Genomic DNA, 22,547 nt, shown 5'->3' on the forward strand with positions numbered 1-22,547 from the left:
AAGTGGGTAGCAGGGCCTGCGTGCTCTCTGAGGCTGGGGCCGTCTTTGCTCAGATAAAACAGAAACACCCTGAGAGCCCTGGCTGATCACCCACTGGTGATTAAGTGAGTACATGCTGAGATTGTTGAACTAGATAATAGATAACATGGCAAGGTCTCCTAAACAATATTCCAGAAGGTAAAGGGACAATGTGATGTTTGGTAAACCTCTGCTGCAGCATTCGGAAGGCAGAGGCAGGCAGATCTCTGTGAGTTCAAAACCAACCAGCCACAAATAGACAAAGCCAGGCCTGGTGACTCACAATTGTAACCCCAGCACCAGGGAGAGAGAAATCCTTAAGGGTTGATGATTAGCCAGTCTAGTTTTCTTAGTCCCAGACCAGGAAGAGATCTGTCTCAAGCCAAATCAGGGCTGGAGAGATGCCTCAGTAGTTAAGCGCACTGGCTGTTCTTCCAGAGGACCTGGGTTTGATTCCCAGCACCTCTGAGGCAGCTCACAACTATCTGTAATTATAGTTGTAAAGGATACCACACCCTCTTCTGACCTCTCACCATATCAGGCAGGCATGCAAGTAGTGTACAGACATACATGCAGGCAAAATACTCATACACATAACACTTTCAAACTGAAAAACAAACAAGGTAGATAAACTGAACAATGCCTAAGGTTTGATACCTGAGTTGACCTCTGGTCCTAACGTAAGATTGGGTTTTAGCCAGACATGGTGTTGCAAGCCTGTAATCTCAGTACAAACAATACTCAGGAAGCTGAGGCAGGAGGTATAGATTTGAGGTAATCATATTGAAATCCTTTTTTACATATTGAAATCCTGCATATATATAAAAACAAAACAAAAAAACAGGCACCAGGTGGTGGTGGCACACACCTTTAACTCCAGCACTCAGGAGGTAGAGGCTAATCTACAAAGTGAGTTCCAGGACAGCCAGGACTATTACACAGAGAAACCCTGTCAGATAGGTCAGTAGTTAAAAGTGCTAGCTGGGGGCTGGAGAGATGGCTCAGTGGTTCATAGCATTGGTTGCTCTTGCAGAGGACACAGTAAGCATAAACACATGGCCACTCACAACAATTTGTAACTACACTACAGTTCAGGGGATCTGACGCTCTCTTTTCCCTCCATAGGCACCAGATATATGTGCAGTGCATATACATACATGCAGGCAAACATTCAATTAATTTTTTGTTTGATTTGTTTTGAGACAGGGTCTCTGTGTAGCCTCGACTATGTAGACCAGGCTGATATCAAACTCACAAAAGATTCACCTTCCTCTACTTCCTAAGTGCTAGGATTAAAGGTATATGCTACCATACCTGACTTAAAATTAACAGGCAGGCAGGCAAATAACAACAAATAAACTACCTCTTAGTGACAAGAAGCCCGATCTTCCCCTCCCCCCCCCTTTTTTTTTTTTTTTTTCAAGGAAGGGTTTCTCTGTGTAGCCTTGGAGCCTGTCCTGGCACTTGTTATGTAGACGAGGCTGGCCACAAATTCACAGATCTGACTGCCTCTGCCTTCTGAGTTCTGGAATTAAAGGCATGTGCCACTGTCACCTGGCTAAGAAGTCCTCTTACTAGGATCCACCCTTGATGTTCCTGGTCCAGTAGCATACCAGCAGACAGCCATGCCTGCAATAAGACAGTGTCTATAAAGAACATTCCAGGTCACACTAGAGATATTCATCTCTGCCTTGTCTAAGGTGCTAGTATTTTCTTTTACTGAGATCTGAGATCTAATTTCTTTTCTTTTGTTTGTTTGTTTGTCTTTGAGACAAGGTTTCTCTGTGTAGCTTTGGAATCTGTCCTTGTATACCAGGCTGGTCTCAAACTCACAGAAATCCGCCTGCCTCTGCCTCCCAAGTGCTGGGATTAAAAGTGTGTGCCACCACCGCCCGGCTCTGATTTCTTTTTATGTGTATGGGTGTTTTGTATACATGTGCATATGCATGATGTATGTGCAGCTTAATTCTCTGGGACTGCAGTTACGGGTTGTAAGCCACCATGTAGGTACAGAGAATCAAACTTCGGAACTCTGAAAGAGCAGTCAGTACTTCTAAGCACTGAGCCATCTCACCAGCCCCCAATATTTTAATTAATTTTTACATGTATGGGTGTTTTGCCTGTATTTGTCTATGTACCATGTGTATGCCTGTTGCCTATGGAGGCCAGCAGAGGGTATCAGATCCCTTGGAACCTCAGTTACAGATGGCTGTTAGCCATCACATAGGTGCAGGGAATCAGACTCAAGTATCCTGAAATGCTCTTAACTATTGAGCCATCTCTCCAGTCCTAGGCACCAGTATTTTAAAGACAACCTAAAGGTGCTTTAATAGAGAACCTGTAAATGAGTAACAGCATGAGAAGAACATCACTTTGAAGAGCCAGCTCGAAGTGAATGGTTCACCCCAGCAGAAACCGACAGTCACTTCTGCTGCATCCTAGTGCAATAAAAGGCCTGGAAGTGCTTGTATGTTATAAAGTGCAAGGCACAGGATGGACAGGTATGCGTGCTAGAGGAAGCAGTGAATGTCCAGGCAGTGCCTCCTCAACAGCTGTGGTGCCAACGGGTCCAGCATGGCCACAGAGGTAGCCATGTGTCCAGAGTGTCTATAGCAGCCTGTCTTCAGGAAGCCCTGGCTCAGGCAGGTGCCAGCCTGGGCTTGAAAGAGGTACTTTGTACTGACAGTGGTCAAAGGGAGACCAGGAAGAGTGGTTTGAGCAAGGACAAGTGATCCATTTGGGATATCTTCACCCTGTTGGGGTTGTCCAGAGTTTAATGGGATATGTTATGTGGGCAGAGCAACTTCTCTGAGGGGGGTAGGTACCAAGGAATTGGAAAGAAGAAACACCAGCTCAAAGAAAGCCTCTGGGAAGAGGTGTTCAATGAGCGCCTGCCTTCAGGCCTCAGTAGCCCCCTAGGGTAGGGAGAAGGGGCCCAGGGTGATATATTCCAAAGTAAGCCTTGCCCTTTGCAGCCCACTGCCCTACAGACTCACTCACAGGTGGAGCCATGAGCCGTTCCCCTGTGCTAAACAAACACCAAGTCAAAATGGGCTCAGAGAGCTGTGGAAGAGAAGTGGCCAGAGAAGGAACCCACTTCAGCTTCTGTACTTCATGAATGCAGGGGCCCTTCTTGCTGGCTGACAGGTTTTTGTTATTTTTTTTCTTTCTTTCTTTCTTTATTTCTTTTGGTTTTTCAAAACAGGGTTTCTCTTTGTAGCCCTGGCTGTCCTAGAACTTGCTCTGTAGAGCAGGCTGGCATCTAACTCAGAGATCTGCCTGCCTCTGGCCTTCTGTCCCAGTGCACTGTGATCAGCAGTCCAGGTTGATGGTGCACATGGGGGGGGGTGGAGGGGGGGACTGTCATTGTGGAGTTCCTGGATGTCCATTTGGTTTCAGGGTCCCACAAAGGCCAGGGAAGGATCACCTGAGAAAAGGGAGGGGCTGGTTGGGACTGTAGACACACGTAGCCCATAAGGATCAGGGCACGAAGGAGGACCTAGGACTTCTTACCTGTTCCCTGGAAAGCCCACATGATGAATCTATGGCCCACACATACCCAAGTAGGACGTCTCTGCCCCTCCCAGCCCCATGCAGGTGAGGACACCAGCCCAGCCTTTATATTGTAACAGTTTATTTCAAACTCAGCCTCCACTCAGGCCCAAGGTCCCTACAGCCACTGGCCAGGTGAGGGCAATGTTTCCTTAGAGCCCACTGCAGCCTTCTGGAAACCTGCCCGCCAGTTGTCACCACACCGAGGGGCAAGCTGGGGCCAGACCCACTAAGGAGGGGCTGCGCAGCAGGTCTTCCTGCAGGCAGTGGATGACTGTCACCCACTGGGCAGTTCTACTCTACCTGTGTTATTGCATTTATACGCTGTTAGACTCAAGGGGGTGTTGGGTGCAGGCAGGCAGGGCAGTCTGTTGAGGGGTTTTGGGCTGGCGCAACTGTAATGTGGATCCTCCATATTTCCTACCTCCCTGCCAGGCTTTCAGCCCCCCACCCCTCCAAAAGAAAAAAGAAAAAAAAAAAACAAAACAAAATTGCTGCTCTGGGTATGGAGTAAGGTGGACCTGGCCTCAGGAGCTCTCCCGGGGCACATATTGAAAAAGGGAAGAGGGGATCCCACCCCAAATTTAGTTGCTAAGCTTTGCGTTTCCACTCAGCCAGGATGGGGACAGTGGGTGGAGGTAGCTCTGCAGATTTGAATTCCCACCTCAGTTCAGTCTCCCTGCAGCAGGCCCAGACAGACTGCCCCCAGCTGCACAAAAGAGAAGTGGAGAGAGTAAAACAGCCATGCCCTTACATGTCCCTACAGGGCCAGCCTACTCCACCACTTATCCTTCAGAGACCATACCCAGCATCTGTTCCTAGTGGTTTAGTCCAGGCTATCCCCTCTGCCCCACGCTAGTACATCCTGCAAACTGCAGAGCTGGGCTCTTGCCCCAGGACTTGGGAAAGAATGTGCTGGGGTCAGTGGAGGTGGGCTCTCTGTCTGTCTCTCTCCTGCTGCGTGGATGTATGTAGCATACATATACATGTGTGTATATGTGTGTGTGTATGATGTATGTGTGTATGTATAGATAAGTATCTAGGACCTTGCATGCACTATATATTCAGGTCTGTACAGAAAGTGGCTCTGTGCCCCCACCTGGACACCAGGCATCATTTTTTCCGGGCTAGGAAGACCACACCAAGAATCAGGGCCATGGTGGCCACAGCCACACCCCCAGCCACTAGCAAAGGGGTCAAGTTCTCACAAGGCCAGGGACCTCGGCCTCCAGTGTTGGACTCATCCTCCTCTGCCCCATCCCCAGGACCCTTTGGCTCTGAGGTTGCATCAGGACTGCTGGGGGCTGCAGGCACTGCGGGAGCTGGCTTCAGGTTGCTGTGATTGTTGAGAAGTACAGGATCTGCCTTGGCCGGTGTCTTCTTGGTAGTAGCCGGCCCAGAGGCTGCTGGCTGCTCCTGCTTCTCAGTTTGGGTGTCCTTCTTCACAGGCTTGGTCAAGGGAGCTTTCCCATCAGCAGCTGGAGTGGCCTTGGCCTCAGCTGTGGCCTGAGGCATCTTGGTGTCTGGCTTGGGGCTGCTGGCTGACTTTCCTCGGGACTCCATGACGATTTGGTGTCTGGCTTGGGGCTTGTGGGACTGGCAGGCGGATAGATCACAGTGTCTCAGGACAGCTCACCTCTGGGCATTATATGGGTCTAGAGGGAGACAGAAATGAGGTGGTAACAGGGAAAAAACACCTATTTATCTTACCTGGTCTTGCCTCCACCCCTTGGAGATACCCTTCTCAATGCCCTGGACTCTAGCCCAGCTTCCTGTGAGCCCAGCCCCTCCCCTTCCAAGGGCTGGCCTCTATTTGCTTCTGACCATTCTTGGAGAAGCCCCTCCAACTACTGAGACGCTGGGAGGGGGAAGGACCAGAGGCCTCAGTTTCCCAGTTTCCTCTCCTATAGTCTGGTCTTGCTTTACCCCACACTGTTATAGACATGGCTCTAACCCTGGAAACTGAAAGAGAGTATTTGCTCAAGGGAGGCAGGAAGGAGTCATGGCAAGCTCTGACAGCTGAGCACCGCATGCTGTCTTAGGGGCTTGTTGCTATTTCACAGAATGGGATGGGATGGGCCTTAGTCTCAACCTGACCAGAGTCTGAGAGGAAGGGAAGGAGCCCAGGGTCTGGGTCCTCAGATCCTGTCAGGGGGAGAGTGAGTGGATTCAGGTCACCAGGACTATCAGGACAAGAAAGTGATAAAATGGAGGCAGAGAAGCCATTTGGGAATCTGGTAGCCTGTGTGTGCTTCTGGTCAGCCATCTGCCCCACCCAGCTTAGATCTAGTGCCCTTTCCAGTACAGGCCTCTGCTTCATCCAGCTCAAGGACAAGCATTCCTGGCTGTGCTATGGGAGTGGAGTGACAGAGTATGGCCCCCAGGCTGTAGAAAGGCCTCACCTTGATTCCCTGTGTCCTAGCTAGGGAGACTGGGGCCAGGCTACTCTGCCCCACAGTGGTTCCTGTCTGGAAGACCCAGGACCACCTGTCTGCCTCCACCCTGGAAGGACAATCGCCTGTATGCAGGGAGGGGGAGCCACTTGGAGAAACCAGATCTCAAGCTCTAAGCCCCCCACCAGGCAAAATGAACATAGTGAAGGTCATTTGAAGGTCATGTCATGATGGAGATGACCAGTGGAGAAACCCAGATGCTGCCCACCTCCCAGAAAACCCCAGAGTCCCCTTTATGCCACAGTTCTAGAGAGACCTTAGCCATTGGGCATCAAGTTTGCACAGAGCAGATTTCCCCACCCCGGTTATTTTTGGCTTTCACTTATATCCCGTTCTTCCAGTTACCTCCTCTGCCTTCCCAGGGCTGCTGAGCCTGGGAGAGTACGGTGTTCACAGCACAACCCTGGTGACCTTCAGGGCCAAAGCACTACTGCTTGGCCACCAGACCCGGTGCCCCCAACCCCACCCCACTTCCCCATCCCAACCTGCCCTTGGAAGGGCCTGTTGCCTTACGTCTTCCTTCGGGCCTCCAGCTTCTCGCTGCGCACTCGCTTCGCGGGTGGGATGACAGCGGGCGGCGGCTGCGGATACCGAGGAATGCTCAGGAGTTTCCCACAATGCACCACTCCGGGCGCAGGACCGGAGGACCAGAGGCAAGGGGAGGGGCAGGTTAGCAGCGACAGCGGCTGCGTCAGCGGGGCCACGCCTGCCTGCTCCACCCTGGGAACCCTGGAGTGGGGTCGGGTAGAGTGTCCCTAAGCCTAGCTCTACTTCTCACATCTAAGGAGGCTGAACCAAAAGACCAGGCAAGGTTACCTGCCTGCATCCTATTCAGACTGTGAGGTAGGAAGGAGGAGGTTCCAAAGTGGGTCTGCAAGGGTGGAGACCTGGGCAATGCTAGTCTGCAGAGGAGAGAGCCTGGCTAATGTGGCCACCCTCTCCTCACTGTTCCACCCATAAACAGACTCTGAAAGCAAGCATCTATTTAGAATATTTATTTATCTTTTACATGACAAGACACAAAAAGTTACAACTTCTTAAACTCTTCAAAAGAAAAAAATATAATTCTTTAAGCAGGAGCAGCAGCTTCCAAGGTACAGATATGGTAGGAGGGGAGGCTCCCAGGAGCAACCGTGAAGTAGGGATGGCCCAGGCTTGAGCCCCAGGTAGTGTCACTGGGAAGGGGCCTCCACGGAGGGGGTTGGGCTTGAGGGACACAGCACCAGCACTTCAGTCAATCACCAAACACAATCACATGGCCAGGGCAGGGGAGAAGGACTGCTTTGATTCAGAACAGAGGATCCAGGGCTGGGGGTGGGGTGGGAGTGGGGGGGGCGTGGCTTTCCCAATATGGACAGAGGCCCAGAAAGCTGGGTGGCCCAGGCTCCATACTGGCCTTCATGCCCACCCTTTCCCCACAAGCAATCTCTGTTCAGGAGTAGGGCTCTATCAGAAGAGCCACCAAGCTGGAGAACTAAATTAATGGACGGGGTCAGCAAAAGACCTGAGGCACACACAGCACACAAGCATGGGATGCCTGACTCCACAGGGAAAGGCAAACTGTGCCCTTAAGGGCCTATCCCCATGCAGCCTGGTCAGCCAACTGCTTGGCGGTGGGGGCAGGGCAACCTGCCCCATCACAGGCACACAAAGACCTCAAGCATTCTGGGTCCCACAGAAGGTGGGAGCCCAAAGGCTCACCAGGAAGAGTATGTGCGGGGTGCCTGGAATCAGAATTGATGTGGCAACACACCCAGCCTAGGAATCCTAGCTTAACATGAGGATGGAACATGCCAGTCCTCCTGTAAGGCTGACTGGGGAGGCAGAGTGGGATCCTGGTTGAGGCAGAAAGAGCAGCAGGGGCAAACAGACTGATGGACGGAGGACAGGCCGAGCCACGTGGGAACAGCAAATTCAATAAATAATTTTGTATGGGTGGGTTCCCTTTGTAGACCAGGAGAGCCTCGGAGACTGGAGCCAGTGGACTACAGGGTAGGGTCTGTCTGCCCAAACCAGGCCTGGGTACCCCAGCCCAGAGACCAGCTCTGTCTCAGGGGGTGTTCAGGCCAGGTGAGACTAGATTGGGGTACAGGGATAGGACAGGACTGGCTCAAAAGGACTGGCTTGAGGAATGTACAGAATTCTGCATTTTCTACATAAATAAGACCTTGATCCCAATTTTCTGTCCCTCAGGACCCCATGGGGGCCTATGTGTGCACCACCCATGTGGACCCTGCACCCTCCCCCTGCCTTCCTGTTTGATGGGGAGGACTGGGGAGAGACCAGTCCTCAGGCTTGTGCTGGTCACCCTGTTCTGGCCCCAGCTCGTAGGCTGGGGAGAAGCGGCCATAGGCCTAGGCCTGAGGTTCTTGCAGCAACCCCAACAGGGACTCAGCGATGCCCAGGAAGTAGACCACCTGGGCGATTCCGAACAGCGGGGCGATGACCAGTGCACGGCAGTATGCGCCTTTCAGGAAGGCTGAGGGGCCTTCATGCCTCCAGATCTTCCTGTAAAAGAGGATGGTCAGAACTGGCCCAGCGCAGCTCAGCCCAGCTCAGCCCCGCTCATGGGACCTGGCCCCACCTGGCACAGTCCAGAAACCCGGAGTAAGTGTCTTCATTGACGCCTCGCTCAAGTGACTGAAGCCGAGTCTTCACCACTACAAGGGACATATGAGTCAATTTGGTGTCGTGGCCTTGTGCCCTCCCCCACCCCCCACTGGGGTCCAGACCTAAGCACTGACCATCACAGGGGTTGACAGCCACAGCGGCTGCACTCCCGGCCACACAGCCTGCCAGGAAGGACACATAGAAAGGTGACTTCTCCTCAGAAGATGGGCGGCCCAGCTGGTTCAGGTTGGCAAACAGGGGGAAGTAGACAATGGAGAAGGGGACATCCCTGTGGAGAGAGAGGGAGGGAATGATGTTGATGGTAGGGGCTAGCCCGCAGACCTCTTCTTCCCAAAAGCCCATCTTTCCACCTGAGTAGTGTGGCCCCCAGTCCCTTGTAGAGGCCAGCAATGCCGTGGTTCCGCAGCAGGTCACGGGTCAGCTGGGTGGCTGTGGGCCGAGGAGCAGCTGGAGCCTGTACTGAGGGCTGGGTACCTCCCTGGGCCGAGAGCTGAGCCTGGGCAGCCAGAATCTTCCTCTGAGCAGCTGGTGAGAAAGGATCTCTGGTCTCTTCCTCCTGGCTTGGGGAAGGGTCAGGGGACAGGGTCTAGCTGTTGTCCCCACCCAGGTTCTGTCCCCTCCCTGTACCTTACCAATTCGGCCTGCATCTTGCAACTGGATCTTCAGCATCTCCATGGGGGTAGTCACAATCACTTGGCAGGTGCCAGCCCCGCAGCCTGCCAACATCTCCTTCGGCAGGGTCAGCTTCTGTCTATAGGGCAGGGGCAGGGCTGTGATTGAGGTGAGAAGGAACAGCTCCCTACATGGGGCAATGACTCCCTGCTTCAGAGGTGTAAAGGGGGAAGGGAACTATGGAGGTCTCATGGGGCACAGCCCTGGGCTCCAGACCCTCCAGCAATAGGCATCCAGCCCAAAGGACAGATGATCAAGGGCTCATAAAGAGAAATGAGAAATAGAAGGGGCCAGTCCTGTAGGTCTATACTCCAGCGATGGGGTGGCTACTTAGTGCCCCCAAATTCTGGCGGCAGACAGTGGCTAGGGTCCAACAGCCACTGACTCAGCAACTGCTTTGTACCTCCTCACGTGGGCGGCAGGGAAGTGCCGGCCCTCACAAGGTCAGGGATGTTGAGCAAAGGGACTGAGGTAGAAGAGCCTCTGGGGGTCTGATACCAGCCTAGGGGACTGCTGGGCAGAGGTGGGATTAGCAACACACCCTTCCTTAGGACCGGGGCCCCAGCAGCCAGGGTGGCTGAGCCTCTCACCCATCCTTAGAGAGCTGATGTCTGAAGAAGTCATTAGCTGCCAGCTTGATGGCCTTCTCGGGGGTGACCAGGGTCAGGTTTACTGCTGCTCCTGTGGGGCATATGAGGGTTAGCTGAGGCTTGGGGGACACAGGCAGGTCAGGTGGGGATTGACTTACTGGGTAGCTTGGGTTAGGGAGGTTTGGGATAGCACTTTGCTCCACACTGGCAAAGCCCTGCCTGGCACTCCTTGGCTGCAGCTTCCTGCCCTCTCACCCACATATAGGCTTGTTTTGTGCCAGGCAAGCGGGAACCAGGCAGGATGGGGTGGCGCTGTGTCCTCCCTCTCTTCCCCTCCCCTGAATTCCACATCCATCTGTCTGCTTTTGGCAGATCACGCCTCTCCTGGAAGCCAGTGAGGAGCAGGCTCCCAGAGACTGCAATGAGCCTCCTTCCTGGGGACAGGTGCTCCCACTGGTGGGAGCTCAGTGTGGGTCAGGGCTCAGGGAAGGCTGTTGAGGGCTCAGTATCTGGGCAAATCCACCCTCAGGGATTGTTTTCTAAGCTGCTTTGCATAATGGCCCCTGCCCTACTCTCTAGGCACAGATGTGGTCCTGTCACATAATAAAGTAGTGGAGGAGATCTGAACCACTAAGAGAGAAAAAGAGACACACCCTGTCCTGCTCTAACAGTAGAGGCTAGGAGAGTGTTCAAGTGAGGGTTGAGACCCACCACCCTGCAGAAGAAATCCTCTCAAACATCCAATTCCTACACACACTAAAGGTTGGCAGATGCCCCCATTGTGTTCTGGTGCTCCAGCAACACATAACACGTCCATACTTATGGACCAAGCCCAGGCATGCATCCCTGACTCGACTCCCAGCCAGACCCGCCTGTCACCCAACGCAACCAAGCCTCACCCCTGTACATGCCGAAGTAGCCCTCAGAGCGGATGGTCTTGATGAGGCAGTCAGACCTGTAGCCAAGGGAATGGCAATAAGCTGAGGCCAGCTGGACCCTGGCCCTGAGTCAGGCAAGGGCAGCCAGGGCTTTCTCTGCCCAGTATGATATTCCAGGGCTCACAGAGAAGCCAAATACTCTGCTGGGGATGGGGATTGACTGTCCCTCAGGTCTGCCCTACCCTGTGCCCCCTTTATCAAACCCAGGGCTGCAGGAGTGGAGATCAGAGGTGGAAGCTGTGCCCTCCTCCCTCCTATGCTGTTCTTACTCACATGCTGGCATACATGCGCTGGCCATTCTGCTGGTTCTGCAGGCGTGTCTTAGCCAGGTCGATGGGGAACACACAGGTGACCCCGATTAGCCCAGCGATGCCACCATTGATGAGCTTGGCCGGCAGGCTGTGTATGCAGCAGGGTCAAGGGTCAGGACTAACATCCTCAACCACAGGACATGGGGATGGGGAGGTCATGCTGGGGAGGGAGTGAAAGCCAAGACTGAAGCCCAGGGCTTGGGGTCCCTCTGACCTGATCTGCTTATCAGCCATTTACACCACGGGAAGCAGGAGGCTGACTCAGGCCAGGCGATGCAAGTGGAAGTTCTGATGGGGAGGGGCTGGTGAGGACAACGTGGGTGGCTGGTGGTGGTGGCTGATGGTGGGGGAGGGGATGTCCTCACCTTCAGAGTGATTTCAAGACTTCTGCCACCTGAAAAAAAGAAAGGGACAGAATGAGTGAAAGACGGGGGCCTATCAGAGAAAGGAGCCTCCCCACCCACCGACCACCCTACAAGGGTAGGAAGCCCCACACTCCCTAGACCCCATCCAGCAGGCTGCAGCCATCAAAGTGCCCTGGGGGGGGGGAAGGCCACCCATCCCTGGAGCCACCTGGCTTTCCTTCAATGCCCTCCCCATGGCGTCCTCCCAGGCAGCCAGGAACTCACGCTCACTCGAATATGCTCACGCACAGAAGGAAAGCTCCAGCTTTTAAAGGGCCAGATGCCTTTTAGTGCTGTGGTACTTGGGACCTTGGACTTGAGCTGTGGTAACCAGTCCCCATCCCTGAGCAGAGTCAGCTAGCATCTGCCATTTTCAGGGGTTTAGGGCAGTGGTGGCTTCTCCTTTGCTGTGCTCCTGGGCAGAGCGGACCTAGTTCCACAGCAGCTCACTGGACATGGAGCAAGACCCCCCCACCCACACTGAGCTGGTTGCCCACCTTCCTGTCCACTTCCCAAAGGAGGCGTTTCACTCCCAACAGAGGAGCCTAGGGATAAGGACTTGGGGAAGACAGGAAAGGAATAAATGGTAGGAGGAGAGAAGCAGAGGGATGTCTGTCTCCCAAAGCATCTGTGACCAGTACACCCTATTCCCTTAGGGTGGGAGAAGGGCCTCTTCTATTAGCAGCAAGGATGGGAATCCAAGAACCAGCCTTGGTGGTGGTGGGGGGCTCTGCTGAGGGACACAATCATAAAAACTAAGCTGGGGGGGGGTGTTCCAGGAGTCCTGATCCTCCCCTGTGTATCTCCCTGAGCCTTCAGAAGTCAGGTGTCACTCACAGGTTGGTTAGGTTAGTATCCTCAGAGCTGCCACATGGGGTCACATGGCTGTCTCATACTAAAGAGCCCCCACTGCACTTGGTACCCTGAACCTGCTACCCACCTCTCCCCCATACAAGCCACTGAGCTCTGCTCACCATGACCGCACTCCAGAGTGTGCACAACTGCTCCTCCACCGCTCCGGAGCAGGCTCCCTCACTGAGGAGATAAAGAGGCTGGCTAGGGGGAGGAGGCGAAAGGCCACAGGGATTGGCCACGGGGCGGGGCGGGGCGGGCCTGGGGGGGGGAGGACTTTCTCTTTCACTTTGGGCTAGATGATAATCTCAGCAGCTTTGGGACAAGGCAGAGATGGGTGAGACAACTTCTGGGGGTCTGGGACTGGGCCCAGCCTGAGAGCTAAAGAAAGGACAGACTAACCATGAGAACCACAGGGCCACCAAGTTCTCAGACCACTCAGTAGGTTTCTGTCTGCAGCCTATGAGATGCGCACAGATCTGTCTATAGCTCTGGAACCCCAAGCATGGGACACACCTGTCAACATGTGCCCTTGAGAAATGGGTCAACACTCACTGTGCTGTGAAACCTGGGTGTACCCATCAGGGAACCTTAGGTTAGGTTACAAGAAGGTATGCCTATTCTCTGGAAAGAGCAAGGAAGGGATGCTTAACTATCAAAGGCCACTGCCAAGCACGGGCCCTGCTCACTTGGCAGGTCCAGAGGACATGGGACGGTACTCCAGGTGCCCTCTGCCCTCTGCCCCACCTCTGCACACCAGGGGCCCCAGTGGAAGAGTATGTGTTCCTCCTAAGCCTGGTATGTGACAAAGGCCTGACCTCTGAACTGTAGTCTGATTTCTCCCTCCCCATAACACACTTCAAATGTAAACTAGTTACAGCAGCTCTTCCTTGTGTCCCTTCTCTAGGGGAAAGCCCCATCCTTTTCTGCCTCTCTGCCCTCAGGAACAGTGAGCTTGCTACCCTCAGATGTTATCTCCCCTCACATAAGGGATCTGGGCACCTGGGTGTTCTTTGTGACCGAGAAGTTAGACAGACTATCTGAAGCTAGTAGGGAAGAGACAGGCAGGCACTGAGATCCCATGGGCTGAGTCAGCCCTGCACCCAGAACTAAACAAAACAGGCAAACACCAGAGAGGACAGTAGCTTTAGCTGAGGATGAGGGGCTCTGCTGCCTGGAACAACAAGCAAGGGAACCTTGCTGTTCCCTCCCTCTCCCTCTCCCACCCCCCCAGGGGTTGTTTTTGTTTCCCCCCCCCCTCCCCGGCAGACAAGATTCCTCTGTGTAGCCCTGGCTTTCCTAGAACTCCCTCTGTAGACCAGGCTTGTCCTCAAACTCCTATCTTCCTGCCTCTGCCTCCACCTCTGAGTGCTGGGGTTAAAGGGCTTGTTACCATAGAAACCTGAAGGTCCAGTCTAACCGCTGAGGATCTAGAGCTTTCTGCCTAGCTGGCCCAGCCTTCCCAAGTTAGGTCACAGGCCCACTGAGAAAGATGAGTTTAGCATACAGAGGCTAACAGCTTCTTTCCACATTTCCATGAATGAAGCTGCCCGTTTTCTACCTAAAAGAAAAGCAGCCTCCTCCATACCCAGCACTTGGGAGGCAGAGGCAAGTGGATTTCTGTTGAGTTCGAAGTCAGCCTGGTCTATATAGAGAGTTCCACACAGAGACCCCCCGCCCCCGTCTCAGAAGAGAGAAATAGAGAGAGGAAAGGAAAAAGAAAGAAAAAAGTGACTGGGCTAGGGCTGAGCCCCGCCACCCGCGTGCCCCTCCCCCCAATCCAGTCTCCTTCACCCCTTCCTCTTAGGGAGGTTAGCTTTGCCTTGCTAGCTAGAAGGGTTACAAAGAGGGCTCCTACGGCGAGATGCCCTAGCGGTCCTACAAAGAAAAAACAGGGCTGAGGCACATCCTCTGCTTCATGACAGATCATACCCTTTTACCCCACCGTCGCGGCTGACCTGGCCTCGCTATCTCCAGCCAGAGGACGCGGACTCTGACCATATACGAGCCCACCCACGTCCACCGGGTTCCCACGTGTGCGGTACCCACACCCCGGCAAAAAAAAAAAAAAAAAAAAAAAAGAACCATATACACACAAACCCAGCTTCAGCTCTGGGGTTTCCACACTGCTGGTACACGTGTGCAGGGAGCGCGCCCGGCAGCGCCGGGACCGAGCACGGCCTTCCGAAACACCCGAGACTGCCGGTCAAGGTACCCGCTGGTCCAGACTGCGCCGGAGACGCAATGTCTGAACAGATGTTACCTCTCCCAGCCACCAAAGCCACCCCTTCCCTCCCCGCAAGCCAGCCAGATTTGGGTGGGCGCCACAGAAACTGACCGGCTAGCACTCACCGCACCGCCGCCACCGGGATCGCCTCCCCGCTGTGCCGCGCGCGGGGCCTGCACCTAAGCTGGGAGGCGCGTCTCTCGGAGGCGCGCCCGCTCCGCCCTAAACCCTCGCTGCAGTCGGCTCCCCCTCCCGGCCGGCGTTGCCACTGCCACCAGTCACAGCCTCAGGCCACCCTTGAGGGGTTGTGGGCTTTCGGGCGGGCGTATCCCAAGCCCTCCCTCTCTTTGGTCTTCCCACCTCAACCTGGGGTAGAGACTAAGAACAGGTGGCAGGAAACGTGTGTATGGCGTGGCCTGGGGGAGGTTTGGTCCCAGAGCATGGAGATAGATGCTCCTTAGACACAGCCCACGAGATCGATCCCAGTGGGCAGGGCTAAGCACCCTTCTGTCACAGATGACTTTGTATCCATGCCTGCTGCAGGGTTACTATGTAGAATGGCTCCTCCCAATCCCTGAGGAAGACACACAGGAGGGCCTAGAAATGGCTCACTGAGACTGTTTGCATCCAAGCCTGATGATCCTGAGTTCATTCCCAGGGAGTACATGAGAGGGGAAAACAACCTCTTCAAAACTATCCTTACACACACACACACACACACACAATAAATAGCTTTTATTTTATGGATATGAATGTTTTCCCTGCATGCATGTCTATGCACCATATGTGTCTGGTCTGTGGAAGCCAGATGAGGGTGTATGATCCTCTGGAACTTGAGTTACAGTCTGTTGTGAGCCCCCATGTAGGTGCTAGGAATTGAAACTGGGTCCCCTGGAAGAGCAGCCAGTGCTGTTAACTGCTGAGCCGTCTCTCCAGGCCTTCTCTGTCTTCATCTTAACTGGAGGACTTAGCATGGTAGGATCACTTAGGCACCCCTCCCCTCTATCCCATAAGTAAATCAATCTCTGAGGTGTACTGGGAGCTGGAGGCTAGCTTGGGCTAGACAGTAAGACCTGTCTCAAAAAGTAAATAAACCAAGCTTTCAAAACCATGAGGAGATTTTGTATGCTGGGGCACTGTACCACACAGGTGAGGTAGAGGAGGGGTTCTGCTCACTGGTCAAGGCAAGTCAAAGGCTAACTGAGCTTAGGCCTGGGCAGACTCTGGGGTCTGTGAAGCTGAAGTGCCAGGCAGAGTAGAGTCCTCGGGAGCCAGCCCTGTGCGCCGGATGCTGTCCTGATACTTGTGGCGGCCAAGCTCCAAGATGGCACGCACTTCTTCAGCCACATCCTGCCGGTCACTCTGTTCCAGAGCCTGTACCAAGTGTCCCACAGCCCCAGGCTGTCCAGCCTGGCGCTCAGCCCAGGAGAAGAGCATGTGGCGGATCTGCCCATCCAGGTCATCCCTTGGAGGGGAAAAGAGTGGTAATGAAGGTGTTCTTCCAGGAGAACACACCACATATGAGAGGCTCAATGTTCGAAATGGAGGGAGTTCCTTGCTCTTTGAGCTACAGACCAGACCTTCCTTTTCCAGGCTGGTGTTTGCTCTACCTCCATCATCTTGAAAGCTTTAGCTAGTATGGCAAGGGGGTGGTGGTGGGGTGGGAGAGTAGGTGTGGAGGTGTGTAGGGGGGGTGTTGGCCTTGAAGCTAAGGCTGGGAGTCAGAAGGCCCACTAGAATTCATGAGGCTCACCTGAATTCATGCCGGATACGCTGTAGCTCACGGTAGGGCATGCCTAGGTGCAGGGCCACAGATGGCCAGTCAGGACCTAGGCGCGAGGCCACACTTAGCAGGTTGCTCTGAGTCAGGAAACCAGTTTCTGCATCACCCAGGTTCAGAGGCATCAGGGAAAAATCAGTCCCCGGCCCACTTCCCTGGGGCCCCCGGAGTCTCTGTCAGGAGGCAAGGGTACAGTAAGCTTGAACCTATCCTCTTGTCTCTGGTTGCCCTGGGACTGTGTCTCCTATCAGCTCACACCTCTCCAGCCTCACCGGCAGCTTGATGGGCAAGGTGGCCATCCACAGTGCATCTGTGCCCTTCCTCTGGCGGGCAGCCTCAGCCTCTTGAGGCACCTCCATGGGAAGTGAACCCCGATAAAAGGACACCTGGGGAAGGACCACGTGGGGTTCAGAGCTCTGGCCTCAGTCCAGGTACCCTGGGGTTCCTGACACATCAGCCCACCTGGCCTCGAACAGCCTGAGCTTCCCGGTCCAAGGTTGTGGTAATGTACACCTCCTTTACATTCTTCAGGTGTGAATAGAAAACAAAGCAGACCCTGCCATCCACACAGTCTGGGCGGTCTGTGGAGGGGGCAAACTCAGTAGGAGGGGTCAAAGTGTCACCCCCCAGAACACCCCGAAAATAGACACCTACCAGCATCTATATCAATGCCCCGCTCAAAGGCTGCAAAGAACTTCTCACCCTCAAACATCTCTACAGTATCAGAGGGTTCAGGGCCACGGTATCGATCCAGCAGACGAGACAGGGTGGCATCCACCTGTGGAGCACCCGCAGGGACTGGAGGCCAAAGCTCCGTACCCACCCTAGCCTTCTGTTACCCCACTGCCTTCCTGCTGCCCCACCTTGTTCCGGGGCAGGCACTGTAGCAGGACCTGCTCAGGGTCCCGACGCCTCTGCAATGCAATGAGGTTTACACGGTGCAGTCGCAGCCGTTCCCAGGCCTTCCGGGCCAGGCCCCCCACACAGGTTTTGGTGGTATACCAGAGCCAGTACCTGGAAGTGCCAGAGTTGAGGTGTGGCCGTACAGATGAAGGGCAGAAGGGGTGCTGAGGAAGCTAGGGGGACACTGACCAGGAGAAGTGTGTGACCTGGAAGCGTGCATACAGGTGGGTGAGTTCCAATGCCACCTGAGTGGTGATGTCATCCCAGGTGGCTGTTGAGGGTGTCCGGTACAGCAGATGAAGGTGGGAGCGGTCCAGACTGAAACCTGGAAACGACAGGAAATGGCAGAAGGCTGGAAGCCCTCTAACTGCAGTTTCCCCTTCTCGGCACCCATCTTTGGTCCTGGTCCTACAGCATGCAGCCTCACCTGTAACGCCAGGGGGCAAGGGCAACTGCACAGTGACTGGCTGCAGGAAGCTGGGGGGGCCACTCTGTGAGAGGCACAGCAAAGGGCTCACCGACGCCTCTGCTTCTTCCAAGAGAGCTCTCAGCTCTAGACCAGCCATATGCACTACCTGGACAGAGAACCATTTGCGTACCCTCCTGTATGCCAAGGCACCTCCTGCCACCCTTGGCCCCACCCTGACTATACCTGCATGGAGACTTGCCGGGGCTCTTCTGTGGCCCCAGAGGGAAAGGTGACTTTGACCCCAGAATGACCTGAAGAGCAGAGAAGTGCTCCCTCTGGTGGCAAGAGGCAAGTGTTGGATACAGGGCGTAAAACCACAAGGAACGAGGAGAAGTGGGGCACCTGACAGCGAGCCCAGAGCCTCTGGAACACACGCATGGGAGGGCAGGGTCAGGGCAGGGAGAGTGGGCAGGGGTGGGTGTGTCAGGGCAGGCTGCTCCTGCCCCCTCACTCACTCCCAAGAGCCTAGGCAGCAGTCACCTTGGGTGCCTCTTCCTCCAGGTGGGTCTCTAGGTCACTCCAGCTGCTGTCACTCCGTGTCCTCACAACTACCTCACGGCAACGACGGACTCGTGGGGGGACAAAGAGCAGCCACAAGCTCACGTCCTGTCAGGCAATAGAAACATGTGAGAGGGCCAGGCTTAGGCCATGTCTGCCCCCTACCCGTCCTTGACATACCTGCTGGAAAGCCACCCCATGGGGTTGCAGCTCCAGAACACCACTAAGCAGGAAATCATGAGGTCCCAGGGAGACCAGGTGGGGCTCTGGCAGCCACAGTCTGTAGTGGATGGTGATGGGTGTAGTGGTGGCTCCTGCTGGGAACTGGAGGCGGGCACCACAGGCCAAGGTCACAGAACAGCCATGGGGAGTCACAAGGAAGCTGAGTGAGGAAAGAGGTGTGAGGGCAGGTACTCCAATGTGGCCAGGGAGACAGGGTAGACAGATGTCTTCTAGCCACTTTCCCACCCATACCTGTCCAAATCTGAGGTCAGGAATAGCCTGGGCATTTCTGGAATCTGGGATATGTCTGCACAAAGGATAGGCATGTGGTTAGCATGATGAAATGCCTTCATCCTCTCATAGCCTGGCCATTCCCCATGCCAAGCCTACCTGAGGGACTTAGGGGTGCTGGAGAGGCTTCACCCAGAGGGTTCCCCTGCAGGCGCACAAAGGGAGCGTCTAGTAGCTCAGCAGGCAGGTCCCGGAGCTGGTTGTCCCTCAGGTCAAGCCGAGTGATCAGTGGCAGGTGGGCCAGGCCAGTGGGCACTGAGGTCAGGAGATTGCTGTGCAGAACAAGGAGCCGCAGGGAACGCAGCCCCGCTGCAGGCAAGTGCTTGCTTAGGGTTGGCAGAGGGCCACTCATGGTGGCCCTGCCTGGGCACCTTGACAAGACATTCACACTAAAAGCTTCAGGCTCTATCACGTGGAGGGATAAAGATGCTTGTGAACTATGAACAACCAAGGAGGTAGAAGCAAAGTCAAGGGGCCACCCAGGAGCAGTAAGGGTTCACAGGCCAAGCCAGTCCCAAGACTGGAGGGCTGCAGGGACCCACGTGGGAATGGAGGTCTAGGCAGTGACCAAGGGGCACTCTACATTAGCTGGCAAACCAAAGCTGGTACCATGGCTACTCACCAAGGGAGTCTGGGAGATTCTGCAGCCGATTGGAGGCCAGATTGAGTTCACTGAGGCTGCTAAGGTCTCCAATCTCAGAGGGTATGGAGTCTAGAAGGTTCTCAGAGAGATCAAGACGCTGAAGAGTGGACAGGGACCCCAGTGTTGTAGGTAAACTTTCCAGGCAGTTGTGCCTCACAGAAAGGAAAGTAAGGGTGGGCAGGGCCCCCAGGGCCTCCGGCAGCTCTGAGAGACAGTTGTGAGAAAGCAGCAACGCATCCAAGCTTCGCAGTTCCAGGATGCAGGTTGGCAGTGTCTCCAGTCTGTTGAAGCTCAGGTCCAGGTGGGCCAGGTACGCCAAGTTACTCAGGCCAGCTGGCAGAGTGGTCAAGGTACCATGGAGGCAGGCACCCAGGGCACCCCGACTCTGGCCCCCTGGAAGTGGGGGAGACAACTGTAGCCCTCAGAGTTGGAGTCTCAATTCAGCCCTGACTACCAGAGAAGCAGTAGGAAGGATGCTTCCCTTTGAAGCCAGCCATGGGGACAGAGAAAGACAGAAAGGCAGACAGAGAAGACCACCAGTTCATATCAGATGGCAGTATCACCCAAGAACAACTGGGATCTGCGGAGATCCAACTGAGCACCTTCATTGTCCAGGCTCAGGAGAGAGAGTTCAGCCAGCCTCACTTTGGGGAGGAAGGTGATAGGGCTGAGGACAGGGAACAGGGGTGGGGTAGGGGTTCATTCCTGAGGTGCAGGAAGAAGAGGGCTGGGACAAGATGGCCTTTGTGGACCAATAAGCAGAGTCAAAGCAGGGCTAGAGATAAGAATAAGGTCAGTAGCAAGGGTACTCACCTTTGAGGACCAGAGAGCGCAGGCGCAGCAGACTCCAAGGAACCTGGGCTAGGGTGTCATCTAGCAGTCCAGGGTCTTCGTGGGTACTGAGTCGCAAGAACTCCACCCGCAGCAGCTCTGGGGGCTGCTGGGAACACAGGTACTGCAGCCGATGGCAGCCCCCTGGACGTATGTCCAAGTTCAATTGGTTCCCAGCCAGGAGAAAAGGTGCCCCAGGCCTGGAATCCACAGCCTCCACAACGGGTCTTGCAGCATCCTCTGCAGTAGCTGCAGTTTCCTCCGACTCCAGCCCCTCCGACACTGTAGCCATCACCCACGGAAGGTCCTCGGGGACCAGACATGTCCCAGCTTGCCAAGCGAGCCTGTTCAGGCAAGGCTGAGGGAAGCTGCAGAAGCAGGGGGAGGAGTGAACAACAGGGGACCAGTTCCTTCTCCCGATCAGAGTTAACAATAACTCAGCCTGGAAGCAAGGAGCTCTTAAAACCACTGGCCCGAGAACCCAGGGCCTGACGAGTACAAAGAGGGATGACCACTGAAGCCCTAGGACCTATATCTGTGCTATAAATGAGAACTGGATCCCCCCGCCGCCCGGGAGGGGTGTCAGGCAGGGAGACACTGTGAACAGCTAAACAGAACTCTATTAGATCAAAGACAAGGGTAATATAGCCACGTGACCCCTGACACCACCTACAGGGCTCTTGTAATAAGGGTCCACCTTCAACCTTCACACTCATTAGTTTGGGACGACCCAGGACCCTCTTCCAGTGCAGCTTCGCAGTGTATGAGTGGGTCAGCAAACAGTGCGAAGAAGAGCCAAGAGCACTTTGGGGTCCCAGGGCTCAGATCTCATATCGCGGCCCTTGGAAGAGGCTCTTGCGCCACAATTCCCAATTCACACCTCTGTCATGTGGGAAACGCAGAGAGGGGCTCCGTTGGTGTGGAGTCGCTTTGGTCCCGCCACTGAAGCGAACTTCCCGCGGCCCACTGAGTACCTGCTATGAAGATCTCCGCGCCTCCACAGGCGCGCTCCACGCCGGCTTCCCGCCGGCGCGCTTCCGGGCGGGCAGTGGTTCGGGCTCCGCCCTTCCCCGCTAGCCAGTAGGAGCTCCCTGGAACTCTGACTCCCACCTCCTGTTCGGTGGCCCGCAGTAGGGAGGCTGGTGTAGCGATCTCCACAACCCGAGACATACTGTGACACTGCATAGCCTGGGCCCCAAGTACATTCTAAGGCAGGAATTTGGGGGAGAACTTTATAAAATTATCTCACTCTTTGTTAGAAGCTAGAACTCTGAATGCCCAAAGTGCGGCTAGCACCAAGGGCTTCCTGGGCGAACCTTGTAAGACAGCAACTCTCAACTTGTGGGGTCGAGACCCCTTCGACAAACCTCTATCTTCAAAAAATTTAATTATGATTCATAACACTAGTAAAATTACAGTTATGAAATAGCAATGAAAATAATTTTACTAGGAGGTCACTACAAAATGAACTGTATTAAACTGTATTAAAGGGTCACGACCTTGGGAAGGTTGAGAACCACCGAGTCTAGGACTTTCTTCCCAGGCTCCCAGGCTCTGCAGTGAACACCCGCTTGTTGGAGCTTTGTCCTCACTGAACACCTCTCTGGGCCAGCTTCCTAGACAGTAAGCTTTTGGCTATTCCTTCCTGAATCCTGTGGATCTCACAAGAAAAAAATAAATAAAATAAAGTTGAGATAGATCTTGCCTAAGTTCTTTAACTGATGACTATCAAAACCAACATTCAGCATCTTCAACAGAGTGGTGGACTGGAACTGAACAAGTGGACAGTCTACAGTCTATGTGATGGGCAGACTCCTTGCTGAGTCTCCCTGCTTCCATTCTTTCTAGCACCTGTCTCTTTTGCACTGTTCCCATAAAGCTGCCAGAAGGATCCTTATAAAAAATAGTATCAGGAGCTTAGTATAACTATGCTCACCTGCAAACCCAGTACCTAGCTGAGACGGGAGGGCTGCTATCCTGGGCTGCACAGCAAGACCCTGTCTCAAAAGCAACTTTACACTAGTGAGCTGGACATGGTGGTACAAGACTTCAATTTGCAAGAGTGTTCTTCACCATTGAGCCATCTTTCCAGCCCCGTTGTGTATGGAGTTTCAAAAGAAAAAAAAAAAAAAAGAAAGAAAGAAAGAAAGAAAGAAAAAGAAAGAAAAGAAAGAAAGAAAAAAAATCACATCAGGCATATATCTCTATAAATCTGAGATCAGCCTGTTCTACAGAGTGAGTTCCAGGACAGGTTCAAAAACT

At 54.2% G+C, this 22,547-nt stretch overlaps 3 protein-coding genes across 6 annotated transcripts; all 3 read right to left on the reverse strand.

The window, feature by feature from the left end:
• Positions 1-4,417: 4,417 nt before the first annotated feature.
• On the reverse strand, positions 4,418-6,702 carry Cend1 (cell cycle exit and neuronal differentiation 1). The gene is made up of 2 exons (XM_051193392.1): positions 6,537-6,702; positions 4,418-5,225 (listed from the first exon to the last, which is right to left on the reverse strand). Exon 2 carries the CDS (start codon positions 5,131-5,133, stop codon positions 4,684-4,686), a length of 450 nt encoding a protein of 149 aa, XP_051049349.1. The 5' UTR covers positions 5,134-5,225; positions 6,537-6,702; the 3' UTR covers positions 4,418-4,683.
• A 301-nt stretch (positions 6,703-7,003) lies between these two features.
• Slc25a22 (solute carrier family 25 member 22) lies at positions 7,004-14,918 on the reverse strand. 4 transcript variants are annotated; one of them, XM_051193383.1, is made up of 10 exons: positions 14,774-14,918; positions 11,380-11,559; positions 11,128-11,253; positions 10,816-10,871; positions 9,917-10,007; positions 9,287-9,405; positions 9,005-9,179; positions 8,768-8,922; positions 8,608-8,683; positions 7,004-8,531 (listed from the first exon to the last, which is right to left on the reverse strand). In XM_051193383.1, exons 2-10 carry the CDS (start codon positions 11,397-11,399, stop codon positions 8,378-8,380), a joined length of 972 nt encoding a protein of 323 aa, XP_051049340.1. In that variant the 5' UTR covers positions 11,400-11,559; positions 14,774-14,918; the 3' UTR covers positions 7,004-8,377. The 4 variants fall into 4 exon arrangements, with proteins under 4 accessions (XP_051049340.1, XP_051049342.1, XP_051049343.1 ...); XM_051193385.1 differs by having other exon boundaries at positions 14,760-14,875; XM_051193386.1 differs by lacking the exon at positions 14,774-14,918 and adding an exon at positions 12,544-12,589.
• Positions 14,919-15,363: 445 nt separating this feature from the next.
• On the reverse strand, positions 15,364-21,014 carry Pidd1 (p53-induced death domain protein 1). The gene is made up of 16 exons (XM_051193371.1): positions 20,959-21,014; positions 20,268-20,653; positions 19,434-19,847; positions 18,911-19,120; positions 18,773-18,827; positions 18,479-18,680; positions 18,281-18,406; positions 17,984-18,163; positions 17,759-17,906; positions 17,521-17,656; positions 17,292-17,442; positions 17,083-17,206; positions 16,891-17,009; positions 16,701-16,814; positions 16,402-16,601; positions 15,364-16,113 (listed from the first exon to the last, which is right to left on the reverse strand). Exons 2-16 carry the CDS (start codon positions 20,575-20,577, stop codon positions 15,855-15,857), a joined length of 2,748 nt encoding a protein of 915 aa, XP_051049328.1. The 5' UTR covers positions 20,578-20,653; positions 20,959-21,014; the 3' UTR covers positions 15,364-15,854.
• Positions 21,015-22,547: the final 1,533 nt, after the last annotated feature.

This window comes from Phodopus roborovskii, unplaced genomic scaffold (genome assembly GCF_943737965.1).
Source record: "Phodopus roborovskii unplaced genomic scaffold, PHOROB, whole genome shotgun sequence".
In the NCBI taxonomy this organism is placed as follows: Eukaryota; Metazoa; Chordata; class Mammalia; order Rodentia; family Cricetidae; genus Phodopus; species Phodopus roborovskii.

What these genes read in the sequence shown, in the direction of transcription:
- Cend1 (XM_051193392.1), bottom strand. Translation starts at nt 5,133, where the DNA reads ATGGAGTCCCGAGGAAAGTCAGCCAGCAGCCCCAAGCCAGACACCAAG.
- Slc25a22 (XM_051193383.1), bottom strand. Translation starts at nt 11,399, where the DNA reads ATGGCTGATAAGCAGATCAG. An exon ending in CATCAGCTCTCTAAGGATGG is followed by an intron (nt 9,406 to 9,916) that starts GTGAGAGGCTCA and finishes CCTGCCCTATAG; the next exon opens with ACAGAAGCTGACCCTGCCGA. An exon ending in GCAAGATGCAGGCCGAATTG is followed by an intron (nt 9,180 to 9,286) that starts GTAAGGTACAGG and finishes CTTTCTCACCAG; the next exon opens with CTGCTCAGAGGAAGATTCTG.
- Pidd1 (XM_051193371.1), bottom strand. Translation starts at nt 20,577, where the DNA reads ATGGCTACAGTGTCGGAGGGGCTGGAGTCGGAGGAAACTGCAGCTACT. An exon ending in TGGAGGAAGAGGCACCCAAG is followed by an intron (nt 18,164 to 18,280) that starts GTGACTGCTGCC and finishes CGTGTGTTCCAG; the next exon opens with AGGCTCTGGGCTCGCTGTCA. An exon ending in CAGGTCACACACTTCTCCTG is followed by an intron (nt 17,443 to 17,520) that starts GTCAGTGTCCCC and finishes TGGCACTTCCAG; the next exon opens with GTACTGGCTCTGGTATACCA.